This window comes from Oncorhynchus mykiss, chromosome 8, assembly GCF_057628025.1.
Source record: "Oncorhynchus mykiss isolate SJ-2025 chromosome 8, ASM5762802v1, whole genome shotgun sequence".
NCBI classification, from domain to species: Eukaryota; Metazoa; Chordata; class Actinopteri; order Salmoniformes; family Salmonidae; genus Oncorhynchus; species Oncorhynchus mykiss.
The window spans coordinates 88,643,235-88,662,500 of NC_143029.1; the positions used below are offsets into that span (position 1 = coordinate 88,643,235).

Sequence of the window (19,266 nt, forward strand, 5' to 3'; positions counted from 1 at the left end):
TTTGCTTGACATGGGAAAATCAAAAGAAATCAGCCAAGACCTCAGAAAACAAATTGTAGACCTTCACAAGTCAGGTTCATCCTTGGGAGCAATTTCCAAATGCCTGAAGGTACCACGTTCATCTGTACTAACAATAGTACGCAAGTATAAACACCATGGGACCACGCAGCCGTCATACCGCTCAGGAAGGAGACGTGTTCTGTCTCCTAGAGATGAATGTACTTTGGTGCGAAAAGTGAAAATCAATCCCAGAACAACAGCAAAGGACCTTGTGAAGATGCTGGAGGAAACAGGCACAAAAGTTTCTATATCCACAGTAAAACGAGTCCCACATCAACATAACCTGAAAGGCCGCTCAGCAAGGAAGAAGCCACTGCGAACCTGACTCAGTTACACCAGCTCTGTCAGGAGGAATGGGCCAAAATTCTCCCAATTTATTGTGGGAATCTTGTGGAAGGCTACCCGAAAAGTTTGACCCAAGTTAAACAATTTGAAGGCAATGCTACCAAATACTAATTGAGTGTATGTAAACTTCTGACCCACTGGGAATGTGATGAAAGAAATGAAAGCTGAAGTAAATCATTCTCTATACTATTATTCTGACATTTCACATTCTTAAAATAAAGTGGTGATCCTAACTGACCTAAGACAGGGAATTTTTACTAGGATTAAATGTCAGGAATTGTGAAAAACTGAGTTTACATACATCCTAGCCAAATACATTTAAACTTCAGACTTCAACTCTACATGCTTTAAAGAGCTGATCCATCATCAGCCATAGCTTTAGCCATATCTTTAGCCATAGCATTAGCCAGAGCTTTAGCCATAGCTTTAGCCAGAGCCTTAGCCATAGCATTAGCCAGAGCTTTAGCCATAGCATTAGCCAGAGCTTTAGCCATAGCTTTAGCCAGAGCTTTAGCCATAGCATTAGCCATAGCGTTAGCCATAGCGTTAGCCATAGCTTTAGCCATAGCATTAGCCAGAGCTTTAGCCATAGCGTTAGCCAGAGCTTTAGCCATAGCATTAGCCAGAGCTTTAGCCATAGCATTAGCTATAGCATTAGCCAGAGCATTAGCCATAGCGTACCCCACTTTAGCCATAGCTTTAAAGGCCCCCAAATGTGTTCATTCTGTTTATTCAGACCATTCTAGGAATTTCACCAGTTAATGTCCAATGGGAAGTTATGTGCTTGATTAGCCATTTATATGTTGAAGTAAGGGATTTCGAGGGATCTACTGTGTAGATTTATATAAATTTAGATATAGGTCTGCAGGTCATTGAAGCACACTGAAGCTCAACTGAGTTATAATAACACACACATTGATGCCCATAACCCACATCAGGGTTTAGATAGTCTCCTTCATCAGTTTATGGTTACTGATGCTCAACCACAACCTGCTTCTAAGGCAGTTATTCAGATCCTTTAGCTTTACTACCAGTAGACTGCAGGCCAATTTACTGCAGCTTTGTCCCTATCTGACCGACTGTACGCTGGCTCCGCTTCTAGTCAAGGTTATTGACCTTATCGACCAGTTATCATGAACAGTTATTAAGTCTATTCACAAGGTATACTAAACCATTTAGACTGTTTTAGCCATCTATCATTGAAATACGTTGTAAACTGTATACCAAGCTGATGAGTGGGGCCTTTTTCCTCCCCAGGGACCCATTGGACCAGCCGGTACTGAGGGAAGACAAGGAGAGAAGGGATCTAAGGTAAGACACAAATGCACACACACACACACACACACACACACACACACGCACACACACACACACACACACACACACACACACACACACACACACACACACACACACACACACACACACACACACACACACACACACACACACACATTTCCATTCAAACAGAAGTGTAGGATTAGAGTTGATGTGATGGAGACAGGCGAAAGCCTCTCAGAACTTCCTGGTCTGTTAAAAGCTGGCTTCTAATTGGTTGTCACAATGGTTTAATCCTCCAACCCCTTCATCCGATCTGATGGTAAATCCATGGATCTCCAATCCTCTGTGTCTGTTCTCATGGCTGAAGGCATCTGGTGACTGAGTTTAGGCTCTGTGTGATTGTTGTAATTCCCAAATGCTTTTGAAAGGTGTTCTCTTTTGAGGGTGAATAGGACCCAATGCTGTTTTTTTTCACCTTTATTTAACCAGGTAGGCTAGTTGAGAACACCTTTATTTAACCAGGTAAGCTAGTTGAGAACAAGTTCTCATTTACAACTGCAACCTGGCCAAGATAAAGCAAAGCAGTGCGACACAAACAACAACAGAGTTACACAAACAAACATAAAGTCAATAACACAATAGAAAAAAATCTATATACAGTGTGTGCAGATGAGGTAAGATAAGGGAGGTGAGGTAATAAATAGGCTGTAGTGGCAAAGTAATTACAATTAAACACTGGAGTGATAGATGAGCAGAAAATGAATGTGCAAGTAGAGATACTGGGGTGCAAAAGGAGAAACAATACTGATAGAATCCTCTTGAGAAATTCGGTTCTCTTAACCGTTTTGAGCCAGTTTCATGTTTCACTGTATTCAACTGTAATCAACTGTATTCAACTGTTTTTTTTTTTGTTGTTTTTTTTAACTAGGCAAGTCAGTTAAGAACAAATTCTTATTTACAATGACGGCCTACCAAAAGGCAAAAGAAAAAACACGTCTCGACAAGAGAGACAACACGACATAAAGAGAGACCTAAGACAACATTATGGTAGCAACACAACATGGTAGCAGCACAAAACATGGTACAAACATTATTGGGCATAGACAACAGCACAAAGGGCAATAAGGTAGAGACAACAATATGAAGCAGCCACAACTGTCAGTGAGAGTGTCCATGATTGAGTCTTTGAATGAAGAGATGTACAGTTTGACAGTTTTTTGCAGCTCGTTCCAGTCACTAGCTGCAGCGAACTGAAAGTCAACTGTACTCAACTATATTTAACTATATTCAACTGTATTCAACTGTATTCAACTGTATTCAACTGTAGTCAACTGTATTCAACTGTAATCAACTGTATTTAACTATATTCAACTGTATTCAACTATATTTAACTGTATTTAACTATATTCAACTGTATTCAACTATATTTAACTGTATTTAACTATATTCAACTGTATTCAACTGTATTCAACTGTATTCAACTGTAGTCAACTGTATTCAACTGTAATCAACTGTATTTAACTATATTCAACTGTATTCAACTATATTTAACTGTATTTAACTATATTCAACTGTATTCAACTATATTTAACTGTATTTAACTATATTCAACTGTATTCAACTATATTTAACTGTATTTAACTGTATTTAACTATATTCAACTGTAATCAACTGTAGTTAACTGTATTTAACTATATTCAACTGTAATCAACTGTAGTCAACTGTATTTAACTATATTCAACTGTAGTCAACTGTAATCAACTGTAGTCAACTATATTTAACTGTATTCAACTGTATTCAACTGTAATCAACTGTATTCAACTGTATTCAACTGTAATCAACTGTAGTCAATTGTATTCAACTGTAGTCAACTATATTTAACTATATTCAACTGTATTCAACTGTATTCAACTGTAGTCAACTGTAACCAACTGTAGTCAACTGTACTCAACTGTAGTCAACTGTAAACAACTGTAGTCAACTGTAAACAACTGTAGTCAACTGTAAACAACTGTAGTCAACTCTATTTAACTGTATTTAACTATAGTCAACTGTAGTCAACTATATTTAACTGTATTTAACTATATTCAACTGTATTCAACTGTAATCAACTGTATTTAACTGTATTTAACTATAGTCAACTGTAGTCAACTATATTTAACTGTATTTAACTATATTCAACTGTAGTCAACTGTAGTCAACTGTATTTAACTATATTCAACTGTATTCAACTGTAATCAACTGTAATCAACTGTATTTAACTGTATTTAACTATAGTCAACTGTATTCAACTGTAATCAACTGTATTTAACTGTATTTAACTATAGTCAACTGTAGTCAACTATATTTAACTGTATTTAACTATATTCAACTGTATTCAACTGTAATCAACTGTAAACAACTGTAGTCAAATGTACTCAACTGTAATCAACTGTAAACAACTGTAGTCAAATGTACTCAACTGTAATCAACTGTAAACAACTGTAGTCAAATGTACTCAACTGTAGTCAACTGTATTTAACTGTATTTAACTATATTCAACTGTAGTCAACTGTATTTAACTGTATTTAACTGTAGTCAACTGTATTTAACTGTATTTAACTATATTCAACTGTAGTAAACTATATTTAACTGTATTTAACTGTAATCAACTGTAAACAACTGTAGTCAAATGTACTCAACTGTAGTCAACTGTATTTAACTGTATTTAACTATATTCAACTGTATTCAACTGTAATCAACTATTTAACTGTATTTAACTATAGTCAACTGTAATCAACTGTATTTAACTGTATTTAACTATATTCAACTGTAGTAAACTATATTTAACTGTATTTAACTGTAATCAACTGTAGTCAATTGTATTCAACTGTAAACAACTGTAAACAACTTTAGTCAACTGTAAACAACTGTAGTCAACTCTATTTAACTGTATTTAACTATAGTCAACTGTAGTCAACTATATTTAACTGTATTTAACTATATTCAACTGTATTCAACTGTAATCAACTATATTTAACTGTATTTAACTATAGTCAACTGTAGTCAACTATATTTAACTGTATTTAACTATATTCAACTGTAGTCAACTGTAGTCAACTGTATTTAACTATATTCAACTGTATTCAACTGTAATCAACTGTAATCAACTGTATTTAACTGTATTTAACTATAGTCAACTGTAGTCAACTGTATTTAACTGTATTTAACTATATTCAACTGTATTCAACTGTAATCAACTGTAAACAACTGTAGTCAAATGTACTCAACTGTAATCAACTGTAAACAACTTTAGTCAAATGTACTCAACTGTAATCAACTGTAAACAACTGTAGTCAAATGTACTCAACTGTAGTCAACTGTATTTAACTTTATTTAACTATATTCAACTGTAGTCAACTGTATTTAACTGTATTTAACTATATTCAACTGTAGTACACTATATTTAACTGTATTTAACTGTAATCAACTGTAAACAACTGTAGTCAAATGTACTCAACTGTAGTCAACTGTATTTAACTATATTTAACTATATTCAACTGTATTCAACTATATTTAACTGTATTTAACTATATTCAACTGTAGTCAACTGTATTTAACTGTATTTAACTATATTCAACTGTATTCAACTGTAATCAACTGTATTTAACTGTATTTAACTATAGTCAACTGTAATCAACTGTATTTAACTGTATTTAACTATATTCAACTGTAGTAAACTATATTTAACTGTATTTAACTGTAATCAACTGTAGTCAATTGTATTTAACTGTAATCAACTGTAGTCAATTGTATTCAACTGTAGTCAACTGTAAACAACTGTAGTCAACTGTAAACAACTGTAGTCAACTGTAAACAACAGTTGTCAACTATATTTAACTGTATTTAACTATATTCAACTGTATTCAACAGTTTTCCCCACTTCATAAGTCTAATTTATAGATATATCTGTATTATATACCTGTAAGACATAGTGTGGGGATCCAAACAGATTTGAAAGAGTCTTATTTCTCTGGTTCCTCACACTATAGAACGTAACCCTGGAAGGGAGTCATGCTCAATTTATTTCAATGTTGCTACTGTGTGGCTTCTCGATGAGGCTGAAGGTATTGATACAGTGTATTGCAGGGTGAGGCTGAAGGTATTGATATAGAATGCTGGGATTGTGTATTGCAGGGTGAGGCTGGAGCCGAGGGGCCTGATGGTCAGACTGGACCTGTCGGACCCCAGGGGCCCTCTGGTAAACCCGGACCCGATGGCCTGCGTGGAATCCCCGGCCCTGTTGTGAGTTAACTAGCTATAGATGGTCTGCTATACTTTAGCTACACGTTACACTATCACTGTTGTAACTAGCTAGATTATAGACTAATCTGTTTCCTATACATTATCTCTACATTATCAAGGTTAACTAATGTGATGGACGATTTCATACGTTATGAAGGTTCAATAATAATGATAATGTAACAGATATAGTTATGGATAATATAATGGATATAGTTATGGATAATGTAATGGATATAGTTATGGATAATGTAATGGATATAGTTATGGATAATGTAATGGATATAGTTATGGATAATGTAATGGATATAGTTATGGATAATGTAATGGATATAGTCATGGATAATGTAATGGTAATGGATAATGTAATGGATATAGTTATGGATAATGTAATGGATATAGTTATGGATAATGTAATGGATATAGTTATGGATAATGTAATGGTAATGGATAATGTAATGTATATAGCTAAGGATAATGTAATGGTAATGGATAATGTAATGGATGTAGTTATGGATAATGTAATGGATATAGTTATGGATAATGTAATGTATATAGTCATGGATAATGTAATGGTAATGGATAATGGAATATATATATATATATATATATATATATATATATATATATAGCTAAGGATAATGTAATGGTAATGGATGTAGTTATGGATAATGCAATGTATTGGTAATGGATAATGGAATATATATAGTTATGGATAATGTAATGGTATAACGGATAATGTAATGGCAATGGATAATGTAATGGATGTAGTTATGGGTAATGTATATAGTTATGGATAATGTAATGTATATAGTTATGGATAATGTAATGTATATAGTTATGGATAATGTAATGTATTAGTAATGGATAATGTAATGTATATAGTTATGGATAATGTAATGTATATAGTTATGGATAATGTAATGGTAATGGATAATGTAATGTATATAGTTATGGATAATGCAATGTATTGGTAATGGATAATGTAATATATATAGTTATGGATAATGTAATGGTATAACGGATAATGTAATGGTAATGGATAATGTAATGTATTAGTAATGGATAATGTAATGGATATAGTTATGGATAATGTAATGGTAATGGATAATGTAATGGATGTAGTTATGGATAATGTATTAGTAATGGATAATGTAATGTATATAGTTATGGATAATGTAATGGATGTTTTGATACATATTCTAAGGGTGAACAAGGACTTCCGGGTGCCTCTGGAATGGACGGACCCCCTGGACCTCTGGTAAGAGATAATATCTCATATATTTACATTTTTCATATCCTATTTTCTTGCCGCAACTATAATGCCATGATACAATTTTTCCAGGCATCAATTGTTCTAAGATGTGTGTGTGTGTGTGTGTGTGTGTGTGTGTGTGTGTGTGTGTGTGTGTGTGTGAACAGTAAGTAAAAGGCCCTTAGATGTACTTTGACAAACTTTGACAAACTGATTCATGAGAGGAGTTCTCTCTCTTTACAGGGACCCCCTGGTCTCGCTGGTCTGAAAGGAACTCCTGGGGGCAAAGGAGAAAAGGTATGACTGAGAATGTCCTCTCTCTCTCATATATATATATATATCACTATCTCTGTCTCTGTCTCTCTCTCTCTCTCTCATATATATGTATCACTATCTCGCTCTCTCTCTCTCTCTCTCTCTCTCTGTCTCTCTCTCATATATATATATCACTCTCTCTGTCTCTCTCTCTCTCTCATATATATATCACTGTATCTCTCTATCTCTCTCTCTCTCTCTGTCTCTCTCTCATATATCTCTCTCTGTCTCTCTCTCTCTGTCTCTCTCTCTCTCATATATATATCACTATCTCTGTCTCTCTCTCTCTCTCTCACTCTCTCCTATATATATATCACTCTCTCAATTCAATTCAATTCAAGGGCTTTATTGGCATGGGAAACATGTGTTAACATTGCCAAAGCAAGTGAGGTAGACAACATACAAAGTTAATATATAAAGTGAAAAACAACAAAAATTAACAGTAAACATTACACATACAGAGGTTTCAAAACAGTAAAGACATTACAAATGTCATATTATATATATATACACACAGTGTTTTAACAATGTACAAATGGTTAAAGGACACAAGATAAAATAAATAAGCATAAATATGGGTTGTATTTACAATGGTGTGTGTTCTTCACTGGTTGCCCTTTTCTCGTGGCAACAGGTCACAAATCTTGCTGCTGTGATGGCACACTGTGGAATTTCACCCAGTAGATATGGGAGTTTTTCAAATTTGGATTTGTTTTCGAATTCTTTGTGGATCTGTGTAATCTGAGTGAAATATGTCTCTCTAATATGGTCATACATTGGGCAGGAGGTTAGGAAGTGCAGCTCAGTTTCCACCTCATTTTGTGGGCAGTGAGCACATAGCCTGTCTTCTCTTGAGAGCCATGTCTGCCTACGGCGGCCTTTCTCAATAGCAAGGCTATGCTCACTCTCTCTCTCTCTCTGTCTATCTCTCTCTCTCTCTTGCTCTCTCTCTCTCACTCTTGCTCTCTCTCCCTCTCTCTCTCTCTCTCTCTCTCTCTCTCTCTCTCTCTCTCTCTCTCTCTCACTCTTGCTCTCTCTCTCTCCCTCTCTCTCTCCCTCTCTCACTCTTGCTCTCTCTCTCACTCTCTCTTTCTTCATCCCTGCCTCTACCTCCCCCTCTCTCTATCTCTCTCTTTCAAAGTCAACTCTGTTTTTGTGATTTAATGTAGTAATTAAATATATATAAGAAATATAATATAATCTGTTTAATGATCATTGGTTTGTAGCCAGCAAGCAGCAGTATAGCCCAGTAGGGACAGAAGGCTGGCTAGAACTCTAGTTACAGCAGCCGATACGAGACAGACCACCACTCTTAAATATGACAAACACACACACACACAGACACACACACACAGACACACACACACAGACACACACACACAGACACACACACACACACACACACACACACACACACACACACAGACACACACATACACATACACACATACATACATACATACATACACACACACACACACACACACACACACACACACAGACACACACATACACATACACACATACACACACATACACATACACACATACATACATACATACATACACACACACACACACACACACACACACACACACACACACACACACACACACACACACACACACACAAAGGCTGGTCCCAGAGACTTGACAACACTATAAACAGACTAATCATTTACCTTGGTAACAAAGACAGTGTTTTGACCACCAAAGACAAGGCCTAGAATAGTTGTTCCTTAGTTTCCTTCATAAACATTCTAATGATGTTGCCAGGTCGAGAATTGAATCAACATAATTTTACTTGCCATAACTTTAACAACAGATGGTTAGAGCAAAGTTTCCTGTCAACAAAATGTCCAAGTTCGTTTATGATATTTCGATGACTGACAAACCAAAAATTAAGGGTGGTTCACAGTCACACACAAAAAAAACATACATTATTTCAGAAAGGCATTTTTTCTTGCTTGATGGATCACTACACTGAGTGTACAAAACATTAGGGACACCTTCCTAAAATTAAGTTACACCCCCTTTTGCCGTCCGAACAGCCTCAAATCGTCCGGGGCATGGACTCTACAAGTTGTCGAAAGCCTTCCACAGGGATGCTCACTCACATTGACTAAAATGCTTCCCACAGTTGTGTCCAGTTGGCTGGATGTCCTTCGGGTGGTGGACCGTTCTTGATACACACAGGAAAACTGTTGGAAAAAAACTAGCAGAGTTGCAGTTCATCGACACAAACCGGTGCACTTGACTCCTACTACCGTACCCTGTTCAAAGGCACTTAAATATTTCTCTCACCCTCTCTCCTTCCCTCTCCCTCCCTTCCCTTCCCCTCTCTCTCTCTCTCTCCATCCTTCCCTCTCTCACTCTCTGTCCTCCAGGGTCACCCAGGTCTGATTGGTCTGATTGGGCCGCCTGGTGAGTTCGGAGAGAAGGGAGACAGAGGCCTGCCTGGACCCCAGGGAACTGGTGGAGGCAAAGGAGACACTGTATGTGACTGATATGTTTACTACTCCTTTATTTAATAGTTACTAGTTTATTATGTATAAGCTAAATCTTTAAACCATCTGTAAACGGCTTTATAAACCATTTATAAAGTGTTCGCTCATTTGGTTGATGTTACTGGGAAGCGTCGTCTCATTGGTTCCTGCTGTGTTGTGTCTCTGTAGGGTGTTGGTGGTCCTGCCGGTCCCCTTGGTCCTCCCGGACCCCCTGGTATTCCTGTAAGTTAATCAGGAAATCACCACCTCGTCAAAAGACCTCTTCAGCAAAAATTAGTCAGCAAATTTCTATCAAATGTCTGTAGAATTTCATTAACCCAGTGTCACTATTGTTATAGTGTTATCGTTCCACTTTGTGTCTCTCTTTAAACATCTTCTCATATCAAAACATCTTCATTGTCTACCACTTCATCACTGACTTTGTGTCTCTGTTTTCCTAGGGACCTGTGGGCTCTAAGGGGTCCAAGGGATCGTCAGTAAGTTCTGTTCATTAGACGACTAACCGAAGACACTAACATCTCATATATGACTGGTGTGATAACTTCTGTGTGTAATGCGGTGCCCTGTGTTTTATTTTCTTAGGGTGGAGCTGGCCAGAAAGGAGACACTGGTGTGATTGGACCACCCGGAGCTCCTGTAAGTCAACATTGTTCTCTCTAAGATGATCTCATGATTATCCATTTTGATTTTTACCTTTTTCCTGTCTCTGATTGGACGTTTCCCTGACCCCTGCCATCTATAACTTTATTTATTTTTTTAAATTTTTTTTACATTTGACCCCTTTTTCTCCCCAATTTCGCGGTATTCAATTGTTTTAGTAGCTACTATCTTTTCTCATCACTACAACTCCCGTACGGGCTCGGGAGAGACGAAGGTTGAAAGTCATGCGTCCTCCGATACACAACCCAACCAAGCTGCACTGCTTCTTAACACCGTGTGCATCCAACCCGGAAGCCAGCCGCACCAATGTGTCGGAGGAAACACTGTGCACCTGGCAACCTTTGTTGGCATGCACTGCGCCCGGCCCGCCACAGGAGTCGCTAGTGCGCGATGAGACAAGGATATCCATACCGGCCAAACCCTCCCTAACCCGGACGACGCTAGGCCAATTGTATGTCGCCCCACGGACCTCTCTGTCGCGGCCGGTTGCGACAGAGCCTGGGTGCGAACCCAGGGTCTCTATAGAGGCCCCGCCATCTATAACTTTTAACCTCTCTTCCAACCAGGGTCCTCCTGGTGACATCATCCAGCCGCTGCCCATCCAGCAGGCGAGCAGGAAGAACAGACGGCAGGCGGAGGACGACGGCGTGCAGGGCGACGAGGCGGGAGGCATGGCAGACTACGGCATGGAGACCACAGTGGACGTGGAGGACGTGTTCGGGTCCCTGAATAACTTGAAGCAGGACATCGAGAGGATGAAGTTCCCCATGGGAACCCAGGACAACCCTGCCAGGACCTGTAACGACCTGCACCTCAGCCAGCCTGACTTCCCTAACGGTGGGTTCAATCAATCAAACAGACTGCATTGTCCTCAGAGGGAACTTTGGTTTCTGGGTAAAAACACAGAGTTATAAACAGTAACAGACTGAGTTACAGAAACATCATCATCATCATCATCATCATACAGCCACTTCAGGAGCTGGTTAGCAATGAAGTGAGAGAGAGCAGCTGTTAAGAGGAGCCCCACACACAGCAAATAGACATTGCATGTGAAATATTTATTAACAAGTGCAACATTGACTTGGCCAAAGGTCTTATGTGACTGAAAAGTTGCAGTAAAGTAGGATTTTTTTTAAATCACAAAGATTAGTGATTTACAATGTTGATTCCTGGTGACGTACCGTGAATGCTGGTTTTCAACTCAATCTGAGCATCTCATTACAATCTGAGCATCTCATTACAATCTTAGCATCTCATTACAATTTTAGCATCTCATTACAATCTGAGCATCTCATTATAATCTGAGAATCTCATTACAATCTGAGAATCTCATTACAATCTGAGAATCTCATTACAATCTGAGCAACTCATTATAATCTGAGCATCTCATTACAATCTGAGCAACTCATTATAATCTGAGCATCTCATTACAATCTGAGCATCTCATTATAATCTGAGAATCTCATTATAATCTGAGCAACTCATTATAATCTGAGAATCTCATTACAATCTGAGCAACTCATTATAATCTGAGCATCTCATTACAATCTGAGCATCTCATTATAATCTGAGCATCTCAGTATAATCTGAGCAACTCATTATAATCTGAGCAACTCATTATAATCTGAGCATCTCATTACAATCTGAGCAACTCATTACAATCTGAGCATCTCATAATCTGAGCATTTTATTATAATCTAAACATCTCATTATAATCTGAGCACCTCATTACAATCTGAGTATATCATTACAATCTGAGTGAATCCTGTTTTGCAGTACCATGAGGGACATTGTTTAATAACCTTGCCACGGGGCCCCAGTACATCCTGTTAATGACCTTGCCATAGGGCCCCAGTACATCATGTTAATGACTGTGTGTAATGTGTGTTGTGGTGTTCAGGTGAATACTGGATCGATCCTAACCAGGGCTGTACTGGAGACTCCTTCAAGGTCTACTGTAACTTCACCGCTGGAGGAGAGACCTGTATCTACCCCGACAAGAAGTCCGCTGGCGTACGTTTCCATGGCTCATTTCTGGAAAATAATGTCTATTAATGTTTGTAATGCCGATAGATACACACTTAGAAAAAAAAGAGTTCCAAACGGGTTCTTTGGCTGTCCCCATAGGAGAACCCTTTTGGGTTCCATGTAGAACCCTATGTAGAAAGGGTTCTACGTGTGGAAGCCAAAAAGGGTTCTTCAAAAGTGTTCTCCGAGGGACAGCCAAAGAACCCTTAAGGTTCTAGATAGCACCTTTTTTTTCCTAAGAGTGTACAGTAGTTAATATGAACATTTTAGCAATTTCATACTCAGTGTTTTACGATCTATTTAGGATGTAGATCGATAGATCTTTTTTTAATTTTTTTTACCTTTATTTTACTAGGCAAGTCAGTTAAGAACAAATTCTTATTTACAACAATGGCCGAGTGGGTTAACTGCCTTGTTCATGGGCAGAACAACAGATTTGTACCTTGTCAGCTCGGGGATTTGATCTAGCAACTTGGTGGCTACTGGCCCAACGCTCTAAAACCACTAAATTACCTACCACCCCAACAGTGAACTGCCGCACCAAAAACAGTGAACATGTCGTTTTCTAACCTGGTAACCTGTTCATTCATTCATTCACGGTGTTGTTTGTGTTCTGTGTAACAGGTCAGAATATCTAACTGGCCAAAAGAGGCTCCAGGATCATGGTTCAGTGAATTCAAACGTGGAAAAATAGTAAGTATAGAAAATATCAACCTCTCGAAGCAGATATACTATATTATACGTGATCAAGATTGAGATGTACGATAGACATTTCAGACTCTTGGCAAGATAACCTACAGTGAGACTAAATGTATCATCTCCATAACCCTCTCTACTCTCTCTCTCTCCATCTCTCTCTCTCCCTCTCTCTCCCCCCATTCTCCATCTCTCTCTCTCTCTCTCTCCATCTCTCTCTCTCTCTCTCTCTCTCTCTCTCCCCCTTCTCCATCTCTCTCTCTCTCTCTCTCCCCCTTCTCCATCTCTCTCTCTCTCCCCCCCCCCCCATTCACCATCTCTCTCTCTGTCTCTCTCTCTCTCTCTCTCTCTCTCTCTCTCTCTCGCCCCCATTCTCCATCTCTCTCTCTCCCCCTTCTCCTTCTCTCTCTCTCTCTCTCTCTCTCTCTCTCTCTCCCCCTTCTCCATCTCTCTCTCTCTCTCTCTCTCTCTCTCTTTCTCTCTTCTCTCTCTCTCTCGCTCTCTCTCTCTCTCTCTCTCTCTCTCTCTCTCCCCCCCTTCTCCTTCTCTCTCTCTTTCTCTCTCTCTCTCTCTCTCCCCCCACCTTCTCCTTCTCTCTCCTTCTCCCAGTTGAACTATGTGGACATGGAGGAGAACACCATCCAGACAGTCCAGATGACCTTCCTGAAGCTGCTCAGCTCATCAGCCCGTCAGAATTTCACCTACATCTGCCACCAGTCAGTAGCCTGGTACGATGCCAAGGCAGACGGCTACGACAAGGCTCTACGCTTCCTGGGCTCCAACGACGAGGAGATGTCCTATGATAACAACCCCTTCATCAAGGCCCTGTCGGACGGATGCTCGGTATGTCTTCTTAAAAAGTCCGATTTCGCTTCCATTGGCATTAGTTCCATTAGAGATTCCAATTGTCCAATTGGAGATCCTATTGGTTCCATTAGAGATTCCATTTGTCCCATTGGAGATCCTATTGGTTCCATTAGAGATTCCAATTGTCCCATTGGAGATCCTATTGGTTCCATTAGAGATCCCATGTGTCCCATTGGAGATCCTATTGGTTCCATTAGAGATTCTATTTGTCCCATTGGAGATCCTATTGGTTCAATTAGAGATTCCATTTGTCCCATTGGAGATCCTATTGTTTCCATTATAGATTCCATTTGTCCCATTGGAGATCCTATTGGTTCAATGAGAGATTCCATTTGTCCAATTGGAGATCCTATTGTTTCCGTTATATATTTCATTTGTCCCATTGGAGATCCTATTGGTTCAATGAGAGATTTAATTTGTTTCATTGGAGATCCTATTGTTTCCATTATAGATTCCATTTGTCCCATTGGAGATCCTATTGGTTCCATTAGAGATTCCATGTGTCCCATTGGAGATCCTATTGGTTCCATTAGAAATGCCATTTGTTCCATTGGAGATCCTATTGGTTCCATTAGAGATTCCATTTGTCCCATTGGAGATCCTATTGGTTCCATTAGAGATTCCATTGGTTCCATTAGAGATTCCATTAGTGCCATTATAGATTATGTTAGTGCCAACACCGATTCCATTGGTTCCATTAGAGATTCCATTGTCTCCATTATAGATGCTATTGGTTCCATTAGATATTCCATAAGTTCCATTGAAGATCCCATTGGTTCCATTGGGGATTTCATTGGTTTCATTGGAGATTCCATTAGTTCCATTAGAGATTCCATTAGTTTCATTGAGATTCCATTGGTTCCATTGAAGATTCCATTAATTTCATTAGAGATTCCATTGGTTCCATTGAAGATTCCATTTTTTCCATTGGAGATCCTATTGGTTCCATTAGAGAATCCATTTGTCCCATTGGAGATCCTATTGGTTCCATTAGATATTCCATTTGTTCCATTGGGGATACTATTGGTTCCATTAGAGATTCAATTTGTCCCATTGGAGATCCTATTGGTTCCATTAGAAATTCCATTTTTTCCATTGGAGATCCTATTGGTTCCATTTGAGATTTCATTAGTTCCATTGGAGATTCCATTAGTTCCATTAGAGATTTCATTGGTTCCGATGAAATTTCCATTAGTTCCATTGAGATTCCATTAGTTCCATTAGATATTCCATTTGTCCCATTGGAGATCCTATTGTTTCCATTATAGATTCCATTTGTCCCATTGGAGATCCTATTGGTTCCATTAGAGATTCTATGTGTCCCATTGGAGATTCTATTGTTTCCATTAGAGATTCCATTGGTTCAAATGAGAGATTCCTTTGGTTCCATTGGAGATTGCTAATTGGTCATCACATGGTAGTTACTGGTAGATATTGATTGATCTTAGCATCTGAATTTGACACCACAATAACTCCTTGCTTCCCTTCCTCCTCCACTCCATCCCTCTCCCTCTCTCCCTCCCCTCTCCCTCTCTCCCTCCCCTCTCCAGCTGAAGTCGGGTTACTCCAAGACGGTGATGGAGATCAACACTCCTCGCGTCGACCAAGTGCCCATCATCGACGTCATGTTTAATGACTTTGGCGACCCCAGCCAGCGGTTCGGGTTCGAGGTGGGCCCCGTCTGCTTCATGGGCTAGGACCTGACCATCCCCTGAACCCCTCTCTGCCCTACCCCCTACAGAACAACACCCCCCCCCCCTCTGCCCTACCCCCTATAGAACAACATGCCCCCCTCCTCTTCCCTACCCCCTATAGCACAACATGCCCCCCCTCTGCCCTGTCATAGAAGCATTGTCCCAGGGGAATACTCCTCGCCCTTGTAGGGCCAATCACATAATGACTTTAACTTGTAATGAGAGGAAGTGACATCAGGAATAAAGGACGTTTGATGCCGTGGGCGGACAGTGGCACACTTTCAGCAAACAGAGAGGAGGACCCACTCGCCCCAACCCTCAAAACCTCCTTTTCTCTCCCTCGTCTCCCCTCTCCTCACCCTTTACCTTGATTAGAGGGAGGATCCACTCACCCCACCCAAGCCCCCTTTCCACCCCTCATCTCACCCCTCGTCCTTACCCCTTTTCCCTCCAACCACTCTTCCTACCCTGTCTCGTCCCTCCCCCAGCCCAGTCTCCCTGTCTGGTAGCTCCAGTCTCCTCGCCCCTCCTCCAGCCCAGCCTCCCTGTCTGGTAGCTCCAGTCCCCTCGTCCCTCCCCCAGCCCAGCCTCCCTGTCTGGTAGCTCCAGTCTCCTCGTCCCTCCCCCAGCCCAGCCTCCCTGTCTGGTAGCTCCAGTCTCCTCGTCCCTCCCCCAGCCCATCCTCCCTGTCTGGTAGCTCCAGTCTCCTCGTCCCTCCCCCAGCCCAGCCTCCCTGTCTGGTAGCTCCAGTCTCCTCGTCCCTCCCCCATCTTCCCTGACTGGTAGCTCCAGTCTCCTCGTCCCTCCCCCAGCCCAGCCTCCCTGTCTGGTAGCTCCAGTCTCCTCGTCCCTCCCCCAGCCCAGCCTCCCTGTCTGGTAGCTCCAGTCTCCTCGTCCCTCCCCCAGCCCAGCCTCCCTGTCTGGTAGTTCCAGTCTCCTCGTCCCTCCCCCAGCTTCCCTGTCTGGTAGCTCCAGTCTCCTCGTCCCTCCCCCAGCCCAGCCTCCCTGTCTGGTAGTTCCAGTCTCCTCGTCCCTCCGCCAGCCCAGCCTCCCTGTCTGATAGCTCCAGTCTCCTCGTCCCTCCCCCAGCCCAGCCTCCCTGTCTGGTAGTTCCAGTCTCCTCGTCCCTCCCCCAGCCCAGCCTCCCTGTCTGGTAGCTCCAGTCTCCTCGTCCCTGCCCCAGCTTCCCTGTCTGGTAGCTCCAGTCTCCTCGTCCCTCCCCCAGCCCAGCCTCCCTGTCTGGTAGCTCCAGTCTCCTCGTCCCTCCCCCAACCCAGCCTCCCTGTCTGGTAGTTCCAGTCTCCTCGTCCCTCCGCCAGCCCAGCCTCCCTGTCTGGTAGCTCCAGTCTCCTCGTCCCTCCCCCAGCCCAGCCTCCCTGTCTGGTAGTTCCAGTCTCCTCGTCCCTCCCCCAGCCCAGCCTCCCTGTCTGGTAGCTCCAGTCTCCTCGTCCCTCCCCCAGCTTCCCTGTCTGGTAGCTCCAGTCTCCTCGTCCCTCCCCCAGCTTCCCTGTCTGGTAGCTCCAGTCTCCTCGTCCCTCCCCCAGCTTCCCTGTCTGGTAGCTCCAGTCTCCTCGTCCCTCCCCCAGCTTCCCTGTCTGGTAGCTCCAGTCTCCTCGTCCCTCCCCCAGCTTCCCTGTCTGGTAGCTCCAGTCTCCTCGTCCCTCCCCCAGCCCAGCTTCCGTGGCTCCAGTGTTGCTCCAGATACAACCACAGAGGTGCTTTTGTGCGGAACACAGAACACCAGAGGTGCTACAAAAAAAAAGTGAATTTTGCAAAAAAAAACTGTAATTATTATTATTTTTATTTTGTACAATACTGTTCTCTTTCTGAATCCACTCTTCAAAAAAAAGAAACTTGCATGTGTACCAAAGCTCTTACTATTAATGTTTTAATAAATGTTGGTTTTAAACTATATAGAAAATAAATTTGCAATAAAGATATTTGTTTGTGTTAAATATCTGTTGAGAAACGAATGGGTAAGTAATACTAGGTTGTTGTGTTTGGGATACAGTGTAATATCAGCAATACAAATAATTATGAAGAATCTCCTTTGTAAATATTGACCATTATAAAGCACTTACAACATTATTCTCCCCTTCCAAGACTATAATCTACAGTAAAACATGATGTACATAGTAGGCCTATATACAGTAAAGGGTTATGTACATAGTAGGCCTATATACAGTAAGGGTTACTAAACCCTAAACTGGACTACAACCACCTTAAACCATTTTGTCTTATAACTAACTGACTTGTGTTATTGTTTTCAACTATTACTTCCTGGTTTTGATTATTTGTGCCCACTAAATCAGGAATGTAAGATTGCAGAGTAATTTAAAAATGAGTAATGTGAAAATGTCCACAAAGCCAGTTTACATATTGCACTCGACAAGCTTCTTATGCCAGATAGATTTTTATCCCACAGAATGGTATACCTCAATCGCTCTATGTACATTAATGTTGAGATGCTATAGGATCGATAAGAAACCCTGTATATACCTTGATTTGTACAATTGAGTTAATATATTTGGGCTGGTGGAATTCTTTTTTTTAAAGCAAAAGAAAAATAACTTCTCGTCTATTTCCTAACAGTTTTGTGAATGATGCCAAATAAATTAGACCGTTTCTGTTACAGTAATGAGGAAGTGTTTTCATGTGCTTTTGATGGTTGATTCATATTAAAACTGGATTCTGAACAAATGCGTTGACTTGACCGTCTGTATTGTTCTAGAGAGTTCTCTAGAGGGATTGGGATGATTCCACGTTGCTTTATTTTGACAGGTGATTTTCCCTTCCGCAAAAGATCAAATAATCCTAAATCTTAATCTTTGTCAGATTAGGCTAAACTATGGTGTGATGGGTCTTTATAGAGGGGTTAGCTGACAAAGTCAGGGGGGGAAAAAACGATGCGTAAACTTCAATGGGACGGAAGTGCCCGTGTTGTTGTGATTCTGGATGACAAGAAGCCATTGTGGGGAATCGTAGGTGGTTCGTTTCAGATACATGTGCCTTGCTTCCTGTTTGGGGAGTTAGGTAAGGGGTTTTCTGTATAGCAGTTTGTGGGGAATCGTAGGTGGTTCGTTTCAGATACATATGCCTTGCTTCCTGTTTGGGGAGTTAGGTAAGGGGGTTTCTGTACAGCACTTTGTGACATCGGCGGATGTAAAAAAAAAGGGCTTTATAAATACATGTAATTTCATTGAGCTACTTTCATCTTGTTCTTGATGCCATGCCGTTTTTTTTTTAGGTATTTTGACTGATGTCACATCTTTGATAA

The 19,266-nt window shown here is 40.6% G+C and overlaps 1 protein-coding gene across 2 annotated transcripts in view; it reads left to right on the forward strand.

The window, feature by feature from the left end:
- Nucleotides 1-18,689, forward strand: part of LOC110530844 (collagen alpha-1(XI) chain) — a 224,955-nt gene extending 206,266 nt beyond the window's left edge. For both annotated transcript variants that reach the window (XM_090182920.1, XM_036986621.2), the window contains 13 exons: nt 1,663-1,716; nt 5,863-5,970; nt 7,175-7,228; nt 7,466-7,519; nt 9,925-10,032; nt 10,213-10,266; nt 10,485-10,520; nt 10,627-10,680; nt 11,271-11,541; nt 12,605-12,717; nt 13,357-13,425; nt 14,038-14,271; nt 15,846-18,689. In XM_090182920.1, the coding sequence (XP_090039046.1) occupies nt 1,663-1,716; nt 5,863-5,970; nt 7,175-7,228; nt 7,466-7,519; nt 9,925-10,032; nt 10,213-10,266; nt 10,485-10,520; nt 10,627-10,680; nt 11,271-11,541; nt 12,605-12,717; nt 13,357-13,425; nt 14,038-14,271; nt 15,846-15,992 (1,356 nt within the window). In that variant the 3' untranslated portion in view covers nt 15,993-18,689. The remainder of the gene's footprint in view (nt 1-1,662; nt 1,717-5,862; nt 5,971-7,174; nt 7,229-7,465; nt 7,520-9,924; nt 10,033-10,212; nt 10,267-10,484; nt 10,521-10,626; nt 10,681-11,270; nt 11,542-12,604; nt 12,718-13,356; nt 13,426-14,037; nt 14,272-15,845) is intronic.
- Nucleotides 18,690-19,266: the final 577 nt, after the last annotated feature.